The 23,188-nt window shown below is 36.5% G+C and overlaps 1 protein-coding gene across 3 annotated transcripts in view; it reads left to right on the top strand.

Annotated features, from left to right (window-relative positions):
- LOC125230915 (pickpocket protein 28-like) overlaps positions 1-22,827 on the top strand; it is a 29,044-nt gene extending 6,217 nt beyond the window's left edge. The window contains exons 1-14 of one of the 3 annotated variants that reach the window (XM_048136192.1): positions 4,841-5,198; positions 5,553-5,738; positions 6,128-6,257; positions 6,895-7,034; positions 7,120-7,225; positions 10,636-10,790; positions 11,413-11,530; positions 15,213-15,305; positions 19,880-20,019; positions 20,660-20,790; positions 21,296-21,355; positions 21,432-21,651; positions 22,047-22,220; positions 22,470-22,827. In XM_048136192.1, the coding sequence (XP_047992149.1) occupies positions 5,182-5,198; positions 5,553-5,738; positions 6,128-6,257; positions 6,895-7,034; positions 7,120-7,225; positions 10,636-10,790; positions 11,413-11,530; positions 15,213-15,305; positions 19,880-20,019; positions 20,660-20,790; positions 21,296-21,355; positions 21,432-21,651; positions 22,047-22,220; positions 22,470-22,557 (1,758 nt within the window). In that variant the 5' untranslated portion in view covers positions 4,841-5,181 and the 3' untranslated portion in view covers positions 22,558-22,827. Of the gene's footprint in view, positions 1-4,840; positions 5,199-5,552; positions 5,739-6,127; positions 6,258-6,894; positions 7,035-7,119; positions 7,226-10,635; positions 10,791-11,412; positions 11,531-15,212; positions 15,306-19,879; positions 20,020-20,659; positions 20,791-21,295; positions 21,356-21,431; positions 21,652-22,046; positions 22,221-22,469 lie in introns of those variants that run through there. The other 2 variants (XM_048136194.1, XM_048136193.1) reach the window with 2 other exon arrangements.
- The last annotated feature ends 361 nt before the right edge of the window (positions 22,828-23,188 follow it).

Here is a 23,188-nt window from a genome sequence, read left to right as displayed (position 1 = left end):
AAAATAACGATTTTATAACAAAATAATGTTTTTTGTGTATTTAATTGTAACAGTTATGGCATTTACAATGTAAATCGTGGCAATTATCTCATCAATAAATAAAAAATTTAGGACAGATTAGCCCAAAATCCAGTTCTGATGATGGGATCCTGGAGAAGTCAAGGGATCTCTTCAAATCTTAAAGGCATAAATATAGTGATTTTTGTGTTTTTATAAGAACAGCATGCATTTAAGTTCAGAACAGTGACATTTGGTGCAGTGGAACTGCTGTTGATCATCAGAACGTTACTCCTCAAAACTGAACGGCAGACTTATACAGACTTGGGTATTTTTATAAGAACATCATGTATTTACGTTCAGAACAATGACATTTGGTGCCGTGGAACTGCTGATGATCATCAGAACGTAACTCCTCAAATCTGAACGGCAGACTTATAATGACTTTGGTATTTTTATAAGAACATCATGTAGTTACGTGCAGAACAACGACATTTGGTGCAGTGGAACTCCTGATGATGATCAAAATGAAACTCCTGAAATCTGAACGACACACTTATAGTGATTTTGGTGTTTTTATAAGAACAACATGCATTTACGTTCAGAATAGTGACATTTGGTGCAGTGGAACTGCTGATGATCACGGGAACGTACCTCCTCAAATCTGAACGGCAGACTTATAATGACTTTGGTATTTTTATAAGAACATCATGCATTTAAGTTCAGAACAGTAACATTGCAGTAGAACTGCTATCGATGATGAGAGCTCTTGTTAGGAGATTTCTGAACGTATCAAATGCATGCTTTTCTTTTAAAAATACCAAAGTCACTAAAAGTATGCCGTTCTGATTTGAGGATTGAGGAACTCTCTCTCAGCTCACCATCAGCAGTTCCTCTGCACCAAATGTTGCTGTTCTGAACGTAAATGCATGATATTATTATAAAAATATCAAAGTCATTATAAGTGTGCCGTTCAGATTGGAGGAGTTCCGTTCTGATGATCATCAGCAGTTCCACTGCACCAAATGTCACTGTTCTGAACGTAAATGCATGTTGTTCTTATAAAAACACCAAAGTCACTATAAGTGTGTCGTTCAGATTTCAGGAGTTTCATTTTGATCATCATCAGGAGTTCCACTGCACCAAATGTCGTTGTTCTGCACGTAAATACATGATGTTCTTATAAAAATACCAAAGTTATTATAAGTCTGCCGTTCAGATTTGAGGTGTTACGTTCTGATGATCATCAGCAGTTCCACGGCACCAAATGTCATTATTCTGAACGTAAATACATGATGTTCTTATAAAAATACCCAAGTCCGTATAAGTCAGCCGTTCAGTTTTGAGGAGTAACGTTCTGATGATCAACAGCAGTTCCACTGCACCAAATGTCACTGTTCTGAACTTAAATGCATGCTGTTCTTATAAAAACACAAAAATCACTATATTTATGCCTTTAAGATTTGAGGAGATCCCCTGACTTCTCCAGGATCCCATCATAAGAACTAGGTTTTGGGCTAACCTGTCCAATTTTTTTTATTTATTGATGAGGTAATTGCCACGATTTAATTGTAAATGCCATAACTGTTACAATTAAATACACAAAAAAACATTATTATGTTATAAAATCGTTATTTTTGTATGAAAAGGTGCCACGATTTTTTCAGAAATGATTAACACGTCCCTACATTACACGGAAATGATATACGATTTGCCCTAGTCGCTAAGAGTCAGAAGAAGTATTGCATAGATTTCATCGAGGGAACCGGCCCCTTCCCCTTCTCTTTGTGGGGAGTAGTCACGTGCGATTTCATGACTATTGGGCTAAATCGGATCAGTTTGACCCAATGAACAATTTTGCCAAACAGCATCGCCACAGGCAAAAGTGCAAAGTCGCTGGCCTTACTTATCCTACTGGTCACCAAACACAAATATGGCAAAGGGAAAATGAGCATAGTTTGAAAATTATAAGTTCTAGCTATATACTTCCAAAGACAGTATTGTAGAGAATTTTATAGAGAATATACTTTTCTTAGACGTTATTATTGTAGCTTTTACGGTTTTCATGGAAATATAAAAAAACTGAAAACAGGGATACAAAAGTGGGGGGTAAGAGGGGAAACATTGACACCTCGGCGTGTTTCTACTTCTATTTTTTCTTATAACCCTATAAGCTAATATATACATGCCAAGTTTCATGCTTTCTGCCAGACGGGACTATAGATCTGGTTAAGAACTCGTACTATTAACCCTGTCAAAGAAATAAAGTCCTGGTGCGCATAGACCCTGAATCCTGATCTTTTACCTTTCTTCCAACTCAAAAAATATTAGTAATTATAATTATTTGGAATTTTTATTTACACTACGTTACGCAAAAGATCTAGCTGAAATTGACAGTGAAAATATAGGCTTTAGGCATACATATTATTTATTTATTATTATTTATATTATGTTTATTACGAATTTTGTATGGAAACAATGTACCTATACTATGATACCTTATTTAGCTATATTTTTATGCGGTCATCGCTTTATGTGAAATCTGACAATATGCAACCAATGTAAAAATACCCCCAACATTTTTCTTACATTTTTTAATATTTTTTAGGGGTCACTATCGCTCTTCATAAATTGGACCTTCTATACTTTTTAGGGTTCCGTAGTCAACTAGGAACCCTTATAGTTTCGCCATGTCTGTCTGTCCGTCCGTCCGTCCGTCCGTCCGTCCGCGGATAATCTCAGTAACCGTTAGCACTAGAAAGCTGAAATTTGGTACCAATATGTATATCAATCACGCCAACAAAGTGCAAAAATAAAAAATGGAAAAAAATGTTTTATTAGGGTACCCCCCCTACATGTAAACTGGGGGCTGATATTTTTTTTCATTCCAACCCCAACGTGTGATATATTGTTGGATAGGTATTGAATAAGGGTTTGCTAAGATTGTTTTTTGATAATAATAATATTTTCGGAAATAATCGCTCCTAAAGGAAAAAAAAGTACGTCCCCCCCCCTCTAACTTTTGAACCATATGTTTAAAAAATATGAAAAACATCACAAAAGTAGAACTTTATAAATACTTTCTAGGAAAATTGTTTTGAACTTGATAGGTTCAGTAGTTTTTGAGAAAAATACGGAAAACTACGGAACCCTACACTGAGCGTGGCCCGACACGCTCTTGGCCGGTTTTTTTCTTCTGGGATGATAAATCGGGGTATATAAAGCTAGGAACACACTACGCGGACGTCCGTCGTGAATCGACCGCGGACGGGAATCTGGACAATGGAAATACACATAACCGTGCAAACTATCGGTCGACGGACGCGGACGTGGCCTTGAGCGCATGGACGTCCGATCGAAATCTGGCTCGCTGGATGTTTTGTTCCGTGCACACTGATAGGTCGCGGTCGCGGTCGATTTACGACGGACGTCCGCGTAGTGTGTTCCTAGCTTTATTGTGTACTTAACATAAAATAATGTCACATATTTTTTTATAATTATTTCATTATTATTTTAGGTGTTCTAATTATTCTACATACCTAATTTCAGTTTCTTTAAATACCAAGTAAATATTTATCAGAGAAAACGGCACTTCTAGCTTATCACTCTTACGTCATGTCGAATCTTCGATATGGACTTGTGATATGGGGAAACTCATCCAACAGGGATGTTTAGGCGTCAGGCGTCAGAAGCGAAGAGATTCGTGTAGGCCACTTTTTTAAAATCTAAAATTGTTAACTTTGCCGTGCCTGTATATTAGCGAAGTTTCCATATTTGTTAAAGCCAATAGTCACCTTTTTGAACTCAAACAACCCAGGCTGAGGCTGCAAGCCAAGTATGGATTGGATAAAATTTGCCCAAAACATAAATCAGCAACGTACAAAAAATAGTGTCACGGCAATGGGTGTCAAAGTTTTTAATCATCTTCCTTATGATTTAAAGAAGTTACCACTGGAGGCTTTCAAGAAGAAAATGTATGCTTGGCTAACAGATATGTGTTTCTATAGTCTTAACGAATATTTCACAAGTATTCATAATTAATTTAAGTTTATATTTTGTCCTGCATGATAAGATGTGTACCTAACTATTGTATACCTTACACTGGTAGAAAATGGAGATACCTACCTACTATGTAATACGACCATCTGTATAACCTGTTTTAACCCTCCATTTTATAACCTGAGTTAAGTGGTTGGTACAAGTGGGCCTAAAAATAATATTAACTACACTAGATCAAATTTGTCTTAAAAAAATATTATTTATTTATTACCTACACAACTATTAGCAAGTTATGCAAAATGTTAACATAGTTCCAACTAATTCGTTAATTGATAGATATGATAGAAATAATAGGTAGTTACTAAATACCGACTGACGCCACGCGACATTCTCAAGGGATCTCAAAAAAATGTGGTAGGTATATTATCGGGGGCGAATAAGTAATTAAGGAATACGAGTAACTTGAAACGTTAAACTAAAAAATGACTAGGCATTTATGAATCGTACAGACACGTGTTTGTGTCTGTGTGTCAGTTCAAGAGTCATATTGAACATAATAAATTAATAATTTTGTGACATAATGTAGACTAGATATAATTAGACATATTAATTCCGCACTTGCGCAACGCAAACTTCGCCTAGTTTGAAAAACGTTAACCATCATTGCTAACAAAGTAAGGCCTGATTTAGACGGCGTGCGAACTCGCATGCGATTTTAGATACATTACGGGCTGTTGAGGGTACATATAATTTTGCACAGCCTTCAAATACCGCAATGTAATAAAACTCGTATGCGAGTTCTCGTACCGTCTAAATGGGCCTTAAGTCTCTGCTGTCCAGACGGCCGAAAAAAAAATACGGGTCCTAAAATTGCATTTATTGCAAATCCATAAAAACTAGTGGCGCGGGCGCTGTGAAATGTAGACTTTGCGATATTCTTAAAAAAAAAATTTTTTGTTCCTATCTTCTGTTTCGTATGAAAGTGCAGTAAAAATATGGCGACCAAATATGAGTAGTTGGGTGAGACAAACATTTTCGCAACAAACACTAAATGGCATGTTGAATAATTCCATGAAAACGTTTCAATTTTCTAATTGTTCGCGATTCCTTCGGGACCAGTAATGATGAAATTCCACCAACTACGCCCATCGCGCCACAGCCATCGGGTAGTTGCATTTGGACAACATGAAGAGACACACGAGGTATGTTTTTGATATTAAGTGGCATAAATTACCGAAATGTTGGGAGATTTCTTAAGTATGAGATTAAATGGGGCGACCATTACACTAATTAATATGGATCACAAGATTTTCAAACACCAATCAAAAAATAGGATGCTCTCGCTTTTTTAAATAAATATGTTTTTACGGTCTCATCAAACCATACCTAGTTATCTAATTAACCACGTTGTTAAAAAATCGTGAATTCGACACAATGTCATCCTACTACTCGTATATCCACGGTAATCAAAAGAAGATTTTCCTGTGATGGTCTTTTTTCAGCTGTATAAATATGAAAAAAAAAAATTTAATATAAATTTATGCAATTTGTTTCAGAACTGAAAGCGTTGGAGAAGGTCTGCCTCCCGATTTAGAAAACAATAAAAAACTTGAATCTCCGAAGAAGAAACCAAAAAGAGGAAGAAATAACATAATAAAAGACTACCTAATAGATTACACATCTAACTCAAATTTACATGGCCTCAAATACATTGGTGAGAAAGAGAGAACATTTGTGGAGAAGTAAGTGACTAGTCTGTGCGAAACAGGAACAGTCGTTGAATGGATTACTCATACATTTCACGACTCTTCTTTTCCAGCACCGACTCTATGAACATATTCTGCGTTCAATGTTCAAAGAGATAAAGTTTACAAATCAGAGCAGGAAAAAAATTGAGTACCTAATAGATTGTTTTGACACGAAATTACCATGTTCAAGTCGTCCAACCCTCCACCCACACAAAAGCCAGATTTTTGTTTTAATTACCCACATTTTGCAGCCTGTTACCTATTAGGTGTAAACCTATTTAAAGTGACCTTAAGATCCACTAATTTCCAACAGTCATTAAGGAGGGCAGAATGAGACAGACTTAAATAACTCCCTAAAAATTGTCTAACTATTACCATTGTAGGGTGTTCTGGATATTCATGTTCACGTGCTGTGTGGTGCTCTGCGCGGGGCTGATACAGAAGGTCTACATCAAGTGGAACGAGAGCCCGGTCATCGTGAGCTTCGCGGAGAACCCGATGCCTGTTTGGAAGGTAAACCTTTCAAAGGAGACCTACATAGGTAATATAGGTATACGTAAATCTTTAGTACTTAGAACAATTTTCTATAAGTAGAATTATTGCCAGATCGTAACATTTTATACCCTAGAACCGATTAACGAAAATCCAGAGTAATAAACGTGATATTGGCACCTCCTTTCTGTATTATTTTCAGTTTTGACTAATGTTTTTCAGAAAATATTTAATAGACCTAAGATGCAAATAACATAATAGGCTAGTTAAGCTAGTTTCCTGTTTCTATAATTAAAATAAAATGTTTTATGCAGTGCAAATAAAGCACCATGTAATTAGAAGAAAAATATGTATGGACAGTAGTTATGTTTAAACATAATTTATATTTAATAAGTCAAAGAGAAAGATATAAAGTAAATGAATTGACCGTGACGTCACTCCTCAGTATTTCATAGTAATTCCATATTAGCAAATCGTTTTGACAGTTCTTAAAAAGAAGCTGATTTGACTAGTAGGAAACTAGCCTATTGAACAAAACCTTACTCGATCCATTATTTCTAACTCCTCCCTTTAGTTAGACTGGAGGAAAGAAAAGAAAAGACACATATGACCTATTACTGAAATTAATACTTACTCTAAATATCTCTCTTATAAATAGATACCCTTTCCGGCTGTGACGGTGTGCTTCGAAACAAAAGCCCAGCAGTCAAAATATAATTTTACAGAAATATATCATCTATACCTCAACAATACAGGAAATGATACTGCGGGAAATTACACAGAACTCACTGAAGAAGAGTAAGTACCTACTACCTACCAATATTCAAATTAAAATATTTATAAAAACATATATGCAGTTTTCGATTTTACGTTATTTTTTTAGAAAACACGTCTTTGAATATGTCTCCATGGTTTGCGATTCACATTTATCTCCCACTACTGGAAGAAAATACGGCAGTGGTGCGGACGCAGTAGCTAAACTTAAAGAGGTAAGTAATTACTACTTTGTATAATTTCTGAAATATGCCCAGGCAGGCAATTATGGTCGCGCGATATAGTATTTTATGCAACTGGTGGTTAAAAGAGGTCAAAAAAGGTGAGTGGCGTGGGTAACAATTTGAGGCGAAGCCGAAAATTGTTAATAAAGACGCCACGAGCATTTTTTGACTCAGTTAAACACCGTTGCATACAATACTTTTTCTACGATCCAGCACTTACTTTGAAAGAAAATTATAAATTCAACAAATACCTACTTTCAGTCATCTTAGCTATCTAGTGGACCACACCACCTACCATTTTGAATATGCAGTTTGAGTGCAAACATGAAAATAAAACTGTCTATGGTATGGTTCTCTGAATACTGGCCGCTAAGACGAATCGAGCCGCGTCGAATCGAGTTCTCATACATTTGAATTCGATTTCATACAATATTTTAATTTTCTACGATGAAGTGAGTGGTTTGTTAAGTTGGTAGCAATGTTTTATAGAACTTTAACAGCTATATCGTGCTACTGCTACAAAATGTTTTCAGGGTATAGACTAGATAGACTTGTCCTGACATCTTTTATGTAGGGTTTTAAAGTTCTATGTACGACCTTGTAACTCACGAATAACAGTACGGGAGTAGAAAAAATGATAAAACATCTGGCCGTCCCTATCGCACTTACTAATAGTGCGATAGGGACGGCCTGATATTTTATCGTCTATCGCGCGACCATGCTACCCGTGCAGGTGTTGTTCGATACCCAATGGCCAACCGGACATGGCCCGTGAGGTAAAGCTTTTATTTTCACAGTTTTTATAATCACTTAATGGGGCAGCAAAAGCTAACAGGCTCGGGGCGCCAAATCCTTAAGAGCGCTATGACAAAAAAAGGCGATATATTGTAAAATGTACAATATTTATCGGCAAAATTGTACACTTTACTCATACTAAAAGACAGTAAAAGTACTTGTTTCAGTTAGAAAATCTAATTAACTGTCGGTTCATTAAAAAACATATGGAAGAAAAAGCTTTTTCAATTAGTAATGATTTTTTTTCTGATGCTTGTTTAGGAAAAACCGCGCGAAGCACAGATTTCGGAGCTCTTATTATGTACAATTTGATAAGCTCACTCTCATAAATGCGGTAAATTTAAATTCCTAATATCTTTTACTTTAGGCCCATTAAACAATATTTATCATTTAATCCTTTGAAATTGAGAAATTGAAAGTAAAACGAACTCAATTTTGTCTTGAAAATACATCGAAACAAGTGATCATTTCTCCGAAAATCTACATGTTATCGAAGTTATTTTAGTATATAAATAATCTGCACAATGTGCTTAAATTGCTGTTATCCATTTGTCGTTATAATATTTTATCATGATTTTTTGCCAATTTTTTGAAAACTAGCCTTCCTGTCGTTATTTTACCGGCGACGGACGCCTGCGATTTCAGTGCCGCGCCGGAGCTCGAGGAGGTGAGACGTATGTCGCTTCGCTCTCCGAGTTTTCATCGCAAACGTCGAGAATATTTATCGTTGTGTGGGTCGGACGCCTTGTTTATACACGGGCTATCCTCGCATTGTGTGTGTGTAAACAGCGACCAACGAATTTGATCCTAGATCCGTAAATATTTGCTTTTGTAATATTTTGTTATGTTTGAATGTTAAAGTATTACAACGTTATGATGATAAATATGCGAAAATTACAATACGATCAAGATGATAAGACACATCAAGATGGTACTCGGGATCTGATGATGGAGCCAGAAGGTGGTCACCAGTATCAGTGAACCATGTAAGTAAACGACTTCGTGTTTAGGCTCGTTGGGTTCGTCTCAACAAGACCTTTGACAAGAGGTGGTACTCAGGGTCTGATGATGGAGCCAGATGGTGGTCACCAGTACCAATGAACCATATGACTAAACCACTTCGTATTTAGGCTCAATGGGATCGTCTCAATAAGACCTTTGACAAGAGGTGGTACTCGGGATCTGATGATGGAGCCAGAAGGTGGTCACCAGTACCAGTGAACCATGTAAGTAAACGACTTCGTGTTTAGGCTCGTTGGGTTCGTCTCAACAAGACCTTTGACAAGAGGTGGTACTCAGGGTCTGATGATGGAGCCAGATGGTGGTCACCAGTACCAATGAACCATATGACTAAACCACTTCGTATTTAGGCTCAATGGGATCGTCTCAATAAGACCTTTGACAAGAGGTGGTACTCGGGATCTGATGATGGAGACAGATGGTGGTTACCAGTACCAATGAACCATATGACTAAACCACATCGTCTTTAGGCTCATTGGGATCGTCTCAATAAGACCTTTGACAAGAGGTGGTACTCAGGGTCTGATGATGGAGCCAGATGGTGGTCACCAGTACCAGTGATCCATGTAACTAAACCATTTAGTAATCAGGCTCATTGGGTTCTTACTTCTTCTTAATAAGACCTTTGACAAGAGGTGGTACTGAGGGTCTGATGTTGGAGCCAGATGGTGGTCACCGGTACCAATAAACCCATGTAACTGAACCACTTAGTTTTTTATGTTATTCAAATATGCGAGTTGATTTTTGGTGACCACAATCTCTCTCCATCATCAGACCTTGAGTAACACCTTGAAGTAATTAGAATTATATTTGACTTATTTTATCATCATATTAATATATACTTTACTCTAATACTTATCATATAACAAAAGCAAACATTTGGGATGGGATCTACTTAAATATGATCACAGTTTATAATTATTACTTTAAATTTTTAAATAAATTACATACATACATACAATACATACAATCACTGTGTCCCATGAAGGGGTAGGCAGAGCACATGAAACTACTCAGGTTTCAGTGCCAGTCTTGGCAAATAAGGGGTTGAAAGAAAACGAAACTGTGACATTGCAGTGACAGGTTGCCAGCCTCTCGCCTACGCCACAATTTAACCCATATCCCACAGTCGCCTTCTACGACACCCACGGGAAGAAAGGGGGTGGTGAAATTCTTAACCCGTCACCACACGGCAAATTAAATAAATTTTAACGTAATTAATATTATTTTGCGCTATATTCTATCTTTTCGTACAAAATAATGTTTATTAGAAATCAAAAGTTTATATCGAGATGGTAGATTGTGGTTGTTATCAAAATTCCATAGGAAGGATCAAGATTGTTTTGTCCATTATTGTAGTGCGAGCGAGTTATAAGACGTGCTAGAAAGGGTCGGCATATTGGGCTCGCGCGGCGGGTAAAATACCTAATTTCGCCCGACGCCGAAATGTTATAACGCTCTTAAACTACGCCCCTGAATATATGTACCTAGCTGTTTGTGTCAGTACTTTCATTCATGTAATTTCCAACTTGAATGTCCTTTTTTCCTACTTGATTATGAGATTTATGAGTCAACTTTTTGTCTAGGTATGCCCCAACATTACCGAATCTTTCTTTGGATGCAAATGGGAAAATATAAACAGAGATTATTGTTCAGACCTGTTCTCGCCAATTCTGACAGAGGAAGGAATATGTTACACATTTAACACACTAGGAGCCGAGGAAATGTTACGATTGGAAAAGTAAGTAAGACATTACGGAGCTTTTTCAAACCTTATACTTACTTTGCTGTTTGCTTAAATTAATAAAAATAGTCCTCGTACTGAGAAATCTATAGTGTCCCAAGCCTAAAGTCGCTTTTTTGCCTGTAGAAAGCATCTGGCATGATCAGCAAAAAATGCGTTTTCAAAGTTGATCCTTTAAAGTTGTTTAGGCTCAGGGTCACCTCGCGAAATGAGAGTAAAGAAAAACAATCTGTATAATTAGTAATTACCTACCTACTGATGACGACTAAATTAATTTTCCCTAATAATATGTATATATATATATATATATACAGTATGTAAACTAACGAAAACCATTTACTGTAACCCGTAAATGTCCAGGTGATACTGAGAAACTTTTACTATGGGATCAACCCCGAAATCACGAAAATATCTTCTGACAGTTTCATAGGTAGTTTTATTTTATAGTAAGTATTTCCTATGGGAGAGTAAATTTTTATTTCGCGTTTTGGGTGTTGGTCCCATAGTAAAAGTTTCTCAGTATCACCTGGACATTTACGGGTTACAGTAAATGGTTTTCGTTAGTTTACATACTGTATATATATATATGAGCTGTTTACTCTACGTGTTTATTTTCAAGTTTACATCACGACTACGAATACCTACAAGAGGGAAACCCAAATCATACAACGACTTGGAGTTTGGAAAATGGATACCCTGAGGATACACCGATAGTCACATACCCTCACAGAGGCTCTGTAAGTATCTTTGACACTTGATCAAATTTTTTTGGTATCATGTCATCGTTGCTGATGCTGTTTCAAAAATAGGCATTTAAGATTTTTTGTAACTCTAGAGACAGTTTGAGACCCTCCAGATATACTCAAAAATGTCGATCAAAAAGTTGAACATAAACCTGTTCAGAATTTGTCCCTACCTACAGATTATAATAATATAATATATAATAATATAATATAATATATTTATTTGCTATAAATGTAGTACAATAAGATGTTACAATGGTTATATGAGCGTACATTTAGACTTCAAAAAGTCATGCAAATTAATTCCTTACTAGCTAATTTATCTTAAGTTACTTATAACAATAATTTTATTATTCAATTCTTAACGATAATTATATGTCAAACAAGGGGAGAAAAAGAAGACAGTAAGCTAGGCCCACCATAATTAAATTACATAACAATTTACATTATTTGGTATGTCAAATATTGTTTAGCAACTTAGGTTCAACATGAGAAAAAAAATTAAAATTCATAAAGATACGTCTATTATAAAAGAAGATTAAACATTAAAATAAGAAAAGAGCAATATTTGAGTAAATTAGAAGGTATAAAGAATGTCACAGTTTTTAGATGTCAGTAGGTACAACAATTCAGACCAATTAATTTAAAACAATAAGTACCTAAATAGTTAATAGTTAAGTTTCAGTAATCAGTCTGTACGTTATTGCAATTTAAGAAGTCATCTAAACTGTAGTAACTCTGCTGACTTAGGTATATGTATAATTTATTTTTAAATCTATTAAGGGGTAATTCTTTCATATCTTCAGGCAGTTTATTAAATATTTTAATGCACATTGTGTAACAGCAGCTATTTTTCATTTTAGTGTTTATTTTTGGTAGGACTAGCTTGTTTGGAAATCTTGTGTTAAAGTGTGTTATTTCCCCTTTTTTTTTGAACATGTTAGGGTGCATTTTTACAAAGATACACACTTCATATATATACAGGGCATGTACTGTTAACAACTTTAGATCCACAAATAGGTTTTTGCAAGACGTCCGTCGCGAGGTGTTGCAGATTGCCCTTATACACTTCTTTTGGGCAATAAGGGTACGATTTATATGAGGTGAATTGCCATAGAGCAGTAATCCGTATCTTAAGTTAGATGCCACAAATGCGTGATATGCTTTCATGACTGTGTTTTTATCAGCAGTTTTTGACAGGCGCATTAAAACATAGGCATATCTACTAATATTGGTACAAACTTTATCGACATTGGAGGAGTTGACAGCTGTCAATGAGCTGGTAAACATACTGTTATAGCTCTCCCATATAATAATTGCGATAAAAAATAGAAAACCAAGACTTAACTGTGCTAACGATACTGGAACACACAGACGTAGGAGCCAAAACACCAATTCATAACACCTCGACATCCGGGTGAGCCACCAATCATATTTATGAAGTTTATAAAATGCGAAAACTATTGAAAAAACACGCACACATGCACACATTTTGAAATAACAGACTAATTAATTAAGACAACAAGTGCTAAAACACGGTACATGATCAGCTGCTCTGATAGAACTGTCAAGTCACAAGTGTCATCCGTGACAGCTGCATTCGTTCGGAAACAGCAATCATTTGCCTCATAACGTTATCAACGGTATCGTAACGTTATCAACGGCGACTAAGGCGTTATTTTTCCTCCGTGACTATTTTTGCAATAAATAAGAATGGCACACATCTGCTCAAAATGCACAAAAGATATTACAAGCAGGAATTTCTTAATTTGCACAGTTTGCGTATCACATTACCACCCAAACTGCATTGATGGACCGAAGCGATTTTATTCGATGACCGCTGAAGATAAAAAGAAGTTTAAATGCAAGAAATGCCCGCAAAAAGTTTGCCTAGACTTAAATGAAACTTTGAATAATAGTACAACACCAAAGCAACAATCTTTGACTGACACTCTGACCGATTCAGACTCAGAGGCAGAATTAACTGCAGATAGCGACTTAAACCTTAGTACTCAGAGCCTACCAAATATCTCATCAATGGAAAACCCTTTATTAATTGATGAATTAAAAACGCAAGTAAATACGCTATCAGTCCAATTAGCGAGTGCACACGAAGAGATAGATCGGTTAAATACTACAATCGTCGATTTAGAGAAGAAACTTGAAGAACAGCAAAAAAAGAGAGATATTTACAAAATGCTACTAACGGACAAAGGATCCTTGAAAAAGCTAACCCCCTTAAAAAACGATGTACTAAGGAAAAGACGCACTGAAGATATAGATAGCGATGACGATACTCCTTTAATCCAGTCACCAGTATGTGTATCACAAAATGAACCACCAGTAACTTTCGATAAACAACCCGCTTCCACTTCAGATTGTCAAAGAACTAACAACGAAGATAATAAAAGTAAAGCAGAGGAAAATGAAACAGATCTGAAAGACAACAAAGAAGCATGTTCACAATCGGAAGAAAATATTTTAACAGATAAAGACAATACGGGTCAAGAATGTATAAATAGAGATAAGACTCCAATAAATGAGGACATAATAAACCAAGACATATTAAGAAGGAAATTTTGCATAATTAGTAGCGACAACACTAACAAGATATTAACAACTGCCCAGGATACGTTTGAAGCCAATAATATCTGTCATTATATTAAGTCTAAAGCAGGGATACAGGAACTACTGAAAGATATTGACAGAAAAACAGAAGACTTCACAATGGAAGATTATTGCATAATATTCATTGGTGCAGCTGATTTCGAATCTACTATAGACTATAATAAAGCTGTTAGCTTTATAAGGTCAAAATTAGAAAATATTAGACACACAAATAAGATTATTTGCTTGCCGAACTTTAAATTACATGAATTTGGCATACTGTTCAACCAGCGGGTAGAAAAGTTTAATAATATGTTGTATCATGACATCTGTAGAAACGAATACGCCTATATGTTTGATTCAAATAAAAAAATAGACTATACCAGCCAAATGTTCAGAAAATCATCTGGCCTTATAAACAATGTAGCCTTAAAAACAATATTCAAGGACTTAAATGAGTGCATCCTAGATATAGATCAGTACAATCAACATCACAAATATTCTGACTACGCTTTGACAAAGACTGCTAAAATTATTCCACATGACATGACACCTTGTAATAGTGATAATAAAAATACCTTCCAAGTCACTACCGGCACACAAACCGAGAACCAGTTTTTTCTTGACCAAGAAGGTCCAAATATTGAATGATAGGCTTAACTCTTTCTTAATTCTACACCAAAACATAGCCGGATTGTTAAGTAAAAAAGACATATTTGAAGTAACTTTAAATGATTTACAAGTAAACCAGGGCAAATATTTAGACGTTATATGCCTATCCGAAACATTTGTTCAACAAGGTAACGAATTAAACATCAATGTCAGTGGTTTTAAACTGGCAGCTTGCTTTTCGAGACTCAAAAAAAGAGGCGGAACATGTATACTGATAAGAGACTATCTGGAGAGTAAACCAATTAATTTTCTAAAAGAATATGTATTGGAACAGCATTTTGAGGCTTGTGGCTGTGAAATTGAAGAGCTTAACTGTATGATTATTTGCATTTATTTGACTTATAACTGTATGATTGATTTATGGATCATAATAATGTCTTCTATTTTTATTTTTTAGGGATATGGAGCCAAAGCCGGATTGACATTTATAATAAAGGCTTCAGAAGTAGACCTTGACTACCTTTGCAGAGGTCCAGTGCAAGGATTTAAGGTTTGTCATTTTTTTATTGAGTTTAGTTTTTAATTTTATAAAAAAAAATAACCTGAGTGGCCACTGGCCACTTTGCCTGATATACCCGCACTTTTGTATCGTTAATCGATTGACAGACAACATCAGTCAATAAAGCGATAGTTTCACTGACAATATTTTTAAAAGATTTAGTACTACTTAAAACACAAAATTCATAAAGCAGTACGTAAGTGCTACATATAGTCTAAGATCCGTACTTAGGCTCGATCTTCACTGACGTGTTAACCAGATGAAAATAATATTTTATTAAATAAAATAAGTTTCTGAACATGTCTTACTATGGCAACCTCAATAAAAGTGGTCAAGAATATTTTTTAAAAATCTTTGAAAAATTAATATTTTTAACTAATTTCGCCGACGTGTTTACCAAATGAAACAAACTCCAGTAGAAAGTGTACTCTATACACATTATGCAGCACCTCAGTTGCCTACCTTTTTTTGGTCCCTAAGACCTGGCAGCCGCTGTCAAACAGGTAAGTTGATGGTAGTAGTTGCACCCTTTTGTTATCCAATCCGGGCTAATCTTAAAATGAGGCCAACTTAATTACAAATAAAGTAGTATAAGGTTGCCTGAGAAAAATTGGTCATAAATCCTAGTTGCCAGGCTTTCAAGTTGAAAAATTCGGAGCGAGCAAAAGTCAAGACAGAGAGAGGTCGCTACTCAACGTGATAGATACGAAAAACTAAAATAAGTTTCTGAACATGTCTTACTATGGCAACCTCAATAAAAGTGGTCAAGAATATTTTTTAAAAATCTTTGAAAAATTAATATTTTTAACTAATTTCGCCGACGTGTTTACCAAATGAAACAAACTCCAGTAGAAAGTGTACTCTATACACATTATGCAGCACCTCAGTTGCCTACCTTTTTTTGGTCCCTAAGACCTGGCAGCCGCTGTCAAACAGGTAAGTTGATGGTAGTCGTTGCACCCTTTTGTTAACCAATCCGGGCTAGTCTTAAAATGAGGCCAACTTAATAACAAATAAAGTAGTATAAGGTTGCCTGAGAAAAATTGGTCATAAATCCTAGTTGCCAGACTTTTAAGTTGAAAAATTCGGAGCAAAATCCATGTCTAAGATCCGTACTAAGGTCGATCTTCACCAACGTGTTAATCAGGTGAAAATAATATTTTATTAAATAAAATAATTCTCTGAACATGTCTTACTATGGCGATTTGTTAGACCTGTACCCCAAAAGCATAAAATTGTTGTAGTAATTCACCGAATCGCATTTCACCTTGAATGAAAAAGATATCACTAGATTTTTTTACTTGACGCACTTTTTCGTGTAGCTTTTGACATTAGTAGAATTAAATTGTAGTATTACATTTTTTGTATAGTATGTTACCGTAGACGCATTTCGCCGTGATCGACTTTTTCGCGTAGCTTTTGACATTAGTATAATTAAATTGTAGAATTAAATTTTTTGTGTAGTATGTTACCGTAGACGCATTGGGACGTTTGGGACTCTAATTAAATTGATACGTTAATTTACGTTTAATACGTTTTCTGTTCTGTTTTAGTTTAAGTAGTAACAAAGCAGATTTTTATTAGTTTAAGAAGATAATTAGGTTTCTTTTAAGGAGTAATAAAGCAGCTTTGTGTCTTAGATCATTTGTTTTGCTTTCTTTAACGCCAAGTATCCGAAATTAAGAATTACACCCAAGTCTACAGAATCATCAATCTACTCAATCTTCATACTGTTGCGTTGAATCACGTCGCCAATACAATACACGATCGAGGTGAAATGCGACTAAAGTAATTAACGATTGAGTCATAACGCGAAAGTTAAATGCACGGTCGAGGTGAAATGCGACTAAAACTAATAACGACTAAAATAATAAACGATTGAGTCACAACGCGATATTTAAATGCACGATCGAGGTGAAATGCGACTAAAACTTACAGCCACTTGAAAAAAAAACTATTAAGACACAATGCGAAAATTAAATATGAGATCGAGGTGAAATGCGATTCGGTGAATTACTACAACAATTTTATGCTTTTGGGGTACAGGTCTAACAAATCACTATGGCGACCGCAATGAAAATGGTCAAGATTATTTTTTAAAAATCTTTGAAAAATAAATCTTTTTTACTAATTTCGCCGACGTGTTTACCAAATGAAACAAACTTCAGTAGAAAGTGTACTCTATACACATTATGCAGCACCTCAGTTGCCTACCTTTTTTTGGTCCCTAAGACCTGGCAGCCGCTGTCAAACAGGTAAATTGATGGTAGTAGTTGTACCCTTTTGTTAACCAATCCGGGCTAGTCTTAAAATGAGGCCAACTTAATAACAAATAAAGTAGAATAAGGTTGCCTGAGAAAAATTGGTCATAAATCCTAGTTGCCATGCAGGCTTTTAAGTTGAAAAATTCGGATCGAGCAAAAATCCAAGACAAAGAGAAGTTGCGTGTACTTACTCATCGTGATGATAGAAAAGGATACCACGCACCCACTAATTGTGAGAGAGTGCACGTTGAATTACATAGAAATACGAATAGTCAATTCCTGGAACTTGCGGGCGTAACACACCGGCGTTGGGCCCACTTGCACCAACCACTTAACTCAGGGTTAGTGGGCTGTCATCTGTCGAAGTCCGTAATAAAATGGTGGGTTGATCCTCGGGTTCACCCTCTATTTTCGTTGGTGCAAGTGTCCCTAGTTGGATTTATAATCTTCATCGCATCGGTGCGTCCCAATCGCACTTACAAGTAGTTCGAAAAGGATGGCAAATCTATGTAAATATCAACTATCTTAGCAATAGTATGGACTTTGGATTATGTCAAATGGACTCCTTTCTAAAGAAGAATTTTGTGTCATTAGCTCTTAAAATTGATTGTGTGTTGTAAGATACATTTCACCAAGCTTATTTTAGCTTGGTTTCCATGTTAGTTGTTCGTATCTATCACGTTGAGTAGCGACCTCTCTCTGTCTTGACTTTTGCTCGCTCCGAATTTTTCAACTTAAAAGCCTGGCAACTAGGATTTATGACCAATTTTTCTCAGGCAACCTTATACTACTTTATTTGTAATTAAGTTGGCCTCATTTTAAGATTAGCCCGGATTGGATAACAAAAGGGTGCAACTACTACCATCAACTTACCTGTTTGACAGCGGCTGCCAGGTCTTAGGGACCAAAAAAAGGTAGGCAACTGAGGTGCTGCATAATGTGTATAGAGTACACTTTCTACTGGAGTTTGTTTCATTTGGTAAACACGTCGGCGAAATTAGTTAAAAATATTAATTTTTCAAAAATTAAAAAAAAATATTCTTGACCATTTTTATTGAGGTTGCCATTGTAAGACATGTTCAGAAACTTATTCTATTTTATAAAATATTATTTTCATCTGGTTAACACGTCGGTGAAAATCGAGCTTAGTACGGATCCCCTACTAATAGGTATGTAATAGGTCATAAAATAGGTAAAATGCACACAATTCATATAAGCAATTAAATGTAGGGTAATTACCCTATTTATTCCATATCAACGTGCCATCCCATAGTTAGATGGCTTATTACATTCCTTATGAGCAATACAAATGCTTGAGAAAAATTCCAACCCGATTTTTATTACGCGAGATCATAAGAATCTTAATAATGATTTTTTTACATTACAATTATAGTAGTTTTTCAAAATAATAAGTATAGTGTTATTTGAAAACGCTTTACAAGTCTACATTTGAAGAGATTGAAGGAATAAACATAATTTAAAAGATTCATACCCAGTTGTCATTAATATGGGGTAGCAAGACGCACAGTACGATCTAAGTGGTTTTTTTTTACTTGTTTTCAGAGTCAGTAGATCACCCGTATTTTTATTCACGTAACCCTATAGGTTTACCTGGCGCAGTCGGTAGGATCCGAATCTACACTACGCTCTCACAGAGGAATCTGATTTGAAAAAAAAAGAGATCAGTCAAAAAGGCATCTCGACGTAGGCTTTAGCTCTGCGCACCCATCCGATAGATCGCGCATAGATCCGGAACACTAGTGTTCCGTGATGAGAAATACAATTATATGTATAAATATAAAATATCTCGGTTCTATTTTATTATATTATATCACGTCTTTAGATAAAAAAAAACTCTTATAAATACAAAAACAAAAAACAAAAACTTAATTTCTGGCCGGGATTCGAAACCCTGACACCTGCGATCTATCTGCGAACATAAGACCGACCTCGTATGACTGAGCTAAGCGGAAACGCGCGCGGCGAAATTAACGACCATATTTTTTATGTGTACTAACGCGAACCCCATGAAAACTCGAAAATTCGCGTTTTCCGGGATCTAAGGCTACGCTAGATCGATTTTTCACCCCCGAAAACCCCCACATAACAAATTTCTGCGAAATCGTTAGAGCGGTTTCCGAGATCATCGGTATATATAAATAAATAAATAAATATACAAGAATTACTCGTTTAAAAGTATAAGATAAGTATGAGTAGGTAATAAGTCTAGTTAGCATAACCTACACTTTGGCTCCTACTCTTTGGGAAATCTCTATATTTTGCTCTCTGCTTTTGTTTTAGATTCTCCTTCACAATCCCGCAGAGTTGCCGAGGTTGTCAGTGCAGTACTTCAGGGCTCCACTATCTCAGGAGGTCGTGGTATCGGTGAAACCTAAAATGATGACGACTTCCGATGGCTTACTGCCTTACAGTCCTAACATGCAAGTACCTATTTTAAAACCTCTCAGTATGTACCTATTTGTTTGACTATCTCTGTTTATGTTAGATATTGTATTCCCTTAGTTGTTTGTCCGTACCCGTCCGTAAAGTTTCCGAAATTGCAAAATTTTCATCACATGAATAATTCCAAAACTTTCCTTATATTTATATGGAGATTGAAGCTTAATTTTCTATATAACCTGTGAAACTTTGACATTTCCAAAAACTTTTTTTAGTTTCCGCATTTTGCACATCATTATTCATGCCGTACGTACCCCATGTGACCGAGGCAATATTTCTATTGATGCCAATATTGGACCGTCGCGGATAACCCGGAACGGGCGCCCGTCTAATACGACGAACTTTTGGCGGGAGGACGCGGGACCCGAGCGTGCGCACGCGGCGGGTGTCCGCGCCAGATAGCGGAGACCCTTAATATTGAACCAAACCTTCAGGCAGGCAAGCATGGTCGGATAAATGATAAAACATCAGGCCGTCCCTATCGCACTATTTGTAAGTGCGATAGGGCCTGATGTTTTATCATTTATCGCGCGACCATACTTGCCTGCCAGTACTGAAGTGGACTATAATGTATATTTTGTGTACCATCTCCTAGTTATATCAAAATTGCGTTTTCTCCAGACGTAAATGCTATTTCCCGAGCGAGCGTTACCTGCGCTACTTCCGCGTGTACACGCAAGCCAACTGCGAGATGGAGTGTCTCAGCAACTTCACATATGCACGCTGCGGCTGCGTACACTTCGGCATGGTTTGTGAGTACACAGTACACTATTCAATTACCTACATTATTTCATACTAGGGAACCCATCAAATTATTTTACTAAATATATGTTATGATAAACCAAAGCCCGAAAGCCCCCGGCGGTCGAGGATCTAGGATTCCGGGCTTCGCAACCAGTGAGTTTGATCACTTTTTCTTTGCTGTATGCTATCTATTACAGTTCACATTATTTCATATTCACTATTTCCTCCCGTGGGTGACGTAGAAATTGACTATACTATGGGATACCTAAGGGTCCGATCCAATTATGATGTGGGCGATGTGTTAGCAACCTGTCAATGGAAAATCACGATTTCGTTATCTTTTTTCGCACTAGTATTTAGTAGTGCCATGTGTTCTGCCTACCCTTTTTGGTAATACAGGTGCGAGGCCTCTGATTGCACGTGTGGGCTGTATACCTAGAACTCAACTTTTATTAAATACTTGTTGTTTTTCGCTACAAAATTTTAAAATTACCTACGACATTTTGTTTCTAGACGGTGAGAACATGACAGTATGCAGTGCTGGGAGCATCCAATGTGTACAAAATGCTCAAAGTAAGTTAAACAACAAACTGTTCCAACGAAATTAAATTAAAGCTTCTAGAAACACTTTTTAAACTCTTGTTTACAGAGGAACTGGTAACAGTAGCCGCCATGAGTAGCCTGGAGCGAGATTCGGCAGACAACAGTACAAACGTGATAGATGAAAACGCGCGCGACATCGCCATGCGCTGCATGTGCATGCCTGCTTGCACCTCCATTGAGTATGAGGCTGAAACCTCCCAGGCGGACTTTGAGTGGAGGGATATATTCACCAGCTTCAAGGCGGAGATACCGCCGGAACTTGAAGAGTATGTTATATTAATCAAAGTATTCGTTAATAAAAAGCTTGTCTGGTAACACATTTACATCCAATATTATATATTATTCGGCCTATTAGACGGCAGTGCGCAATATCGTGCTCGTCGATGTCATTGTCCTTCATGAATCATGATAGTCATCTCATGGAAACTCTCGAGAAGGACTAGTCGAGCAAGCACCTATACCTACACCTCACCACAAGGAAATATAGGATGCTGAGTCCACGAAATACATTTTTGACATTTCTTCTATTGTCCTTATCAAAAGAGAAGCTTGTGTCCCATTTCTCCTTAAAACCTATCAAAAATTTCAATACCTAACAACATTACCCACTGATCTGTGCATAAACAATCAATTCCTAAATTAACATTGTTTTTCCTTACAGCAATTTCATGACGCGTATCTTCATCTTCTTCAAAGAGGCACAGTTCATCACGTCACGCCGCTCCGAGCTGTACGGCCCCACGGACTTTCTCGCCAACTGCGGAGGCTTGCTCGGGCTTTTCATGGGCTTTTCCATCCTCAGCGTTGTGGAGATACTCTACTTCCTCAGTTTACGGTACTAATTTTAGTACAATACTGTTGGCCATAGGCGCCAACTGTTCTTATCTGACTTATCAGTTGCAGTTTTGAAGCAAAAGGTAGTAAAGGTACCGCATTGATGCATAAGCATAAAGAAGCGATAATTTGGTACTTACCTATTATCTACTTTAGATCGTCATAATTATATTATAGATAGTAGATTCATCCATCGCCATCTGCTTTAAGTTTTGCGCAAATATCCTTATTTAACTTTTTTTCTTTTTAGGATAATCTGCCTGTTTTGGAAACGGCGAGCCCGTAAACGCGTGGCGGACAAGCCCACGGCCAAACTGGAACATCCTTATATTGACTAAGACTTGACTCACATTTTAAATCTAGTCAAAACTTTTCAGCACTTCTACATGAAAGTCAAATCATAAAATGCTATAATTGTGGTGTTATTTCGGCAGTTGCCAAAGCAGTCGCGAGTGTCGCGACACAACAGCGGCGACTTGCGTTAGATTAGGTATTTACATAGAGGATCGAGTATTATAGAGAGTTACTGGCGAAGTAAAATGTGTAATCACAGTGCATAGACTGCCATCTCTCGACACAGGCTTTAAACTTTTGAACCTTAGTTTTGACAATTTGGCCCATATTCTTAGCGTGATATGTTTTAAAATGTCAAATATTAATATTAGCGCCATCTAGCCGAGCGTACCCCAAAGGTGTATCGCCATCTAGCTCACCGTACCTTATTCTGTATGGTTTTGGGGTACGTTTTTTTCTTAGACTTTATCGGTCTTTACGAAGTTATATAGGTCTTTGCTGGCGAAGTAAAATGTGTAATCACAGTGCATATACTGCCATCTCTTGACACAGGCTTAAAACTTTTGAACCTTAGTTTGACAATTTGGCCCATATTCTTAGCTTGATATGTGTTAAAATGACAAATATTAATATTAGCGCCATCTAGCTGAGCGTACCCCTAAGGTGTAATGCCAT

Source organism: Leguminivora glycinivorella, chromosome 11 (assembly GCF_023078275.1).
Source record: "Leguminivora glycinivorella isolate SPB_JAAS2020 chromosome 11, LegGlyc_1.1, whole genome shotgun sequence".
Taxonomy (NCBI): Eukaryota; Metazoa; Arthropoda; class Insecta; order Lepidoptera; family Tortricidae; genus Leguminivora; species Leguminivora glycinivorella.
This window is presented reverse-complemented; position numbering and strand designations above follow the sequence as displayed.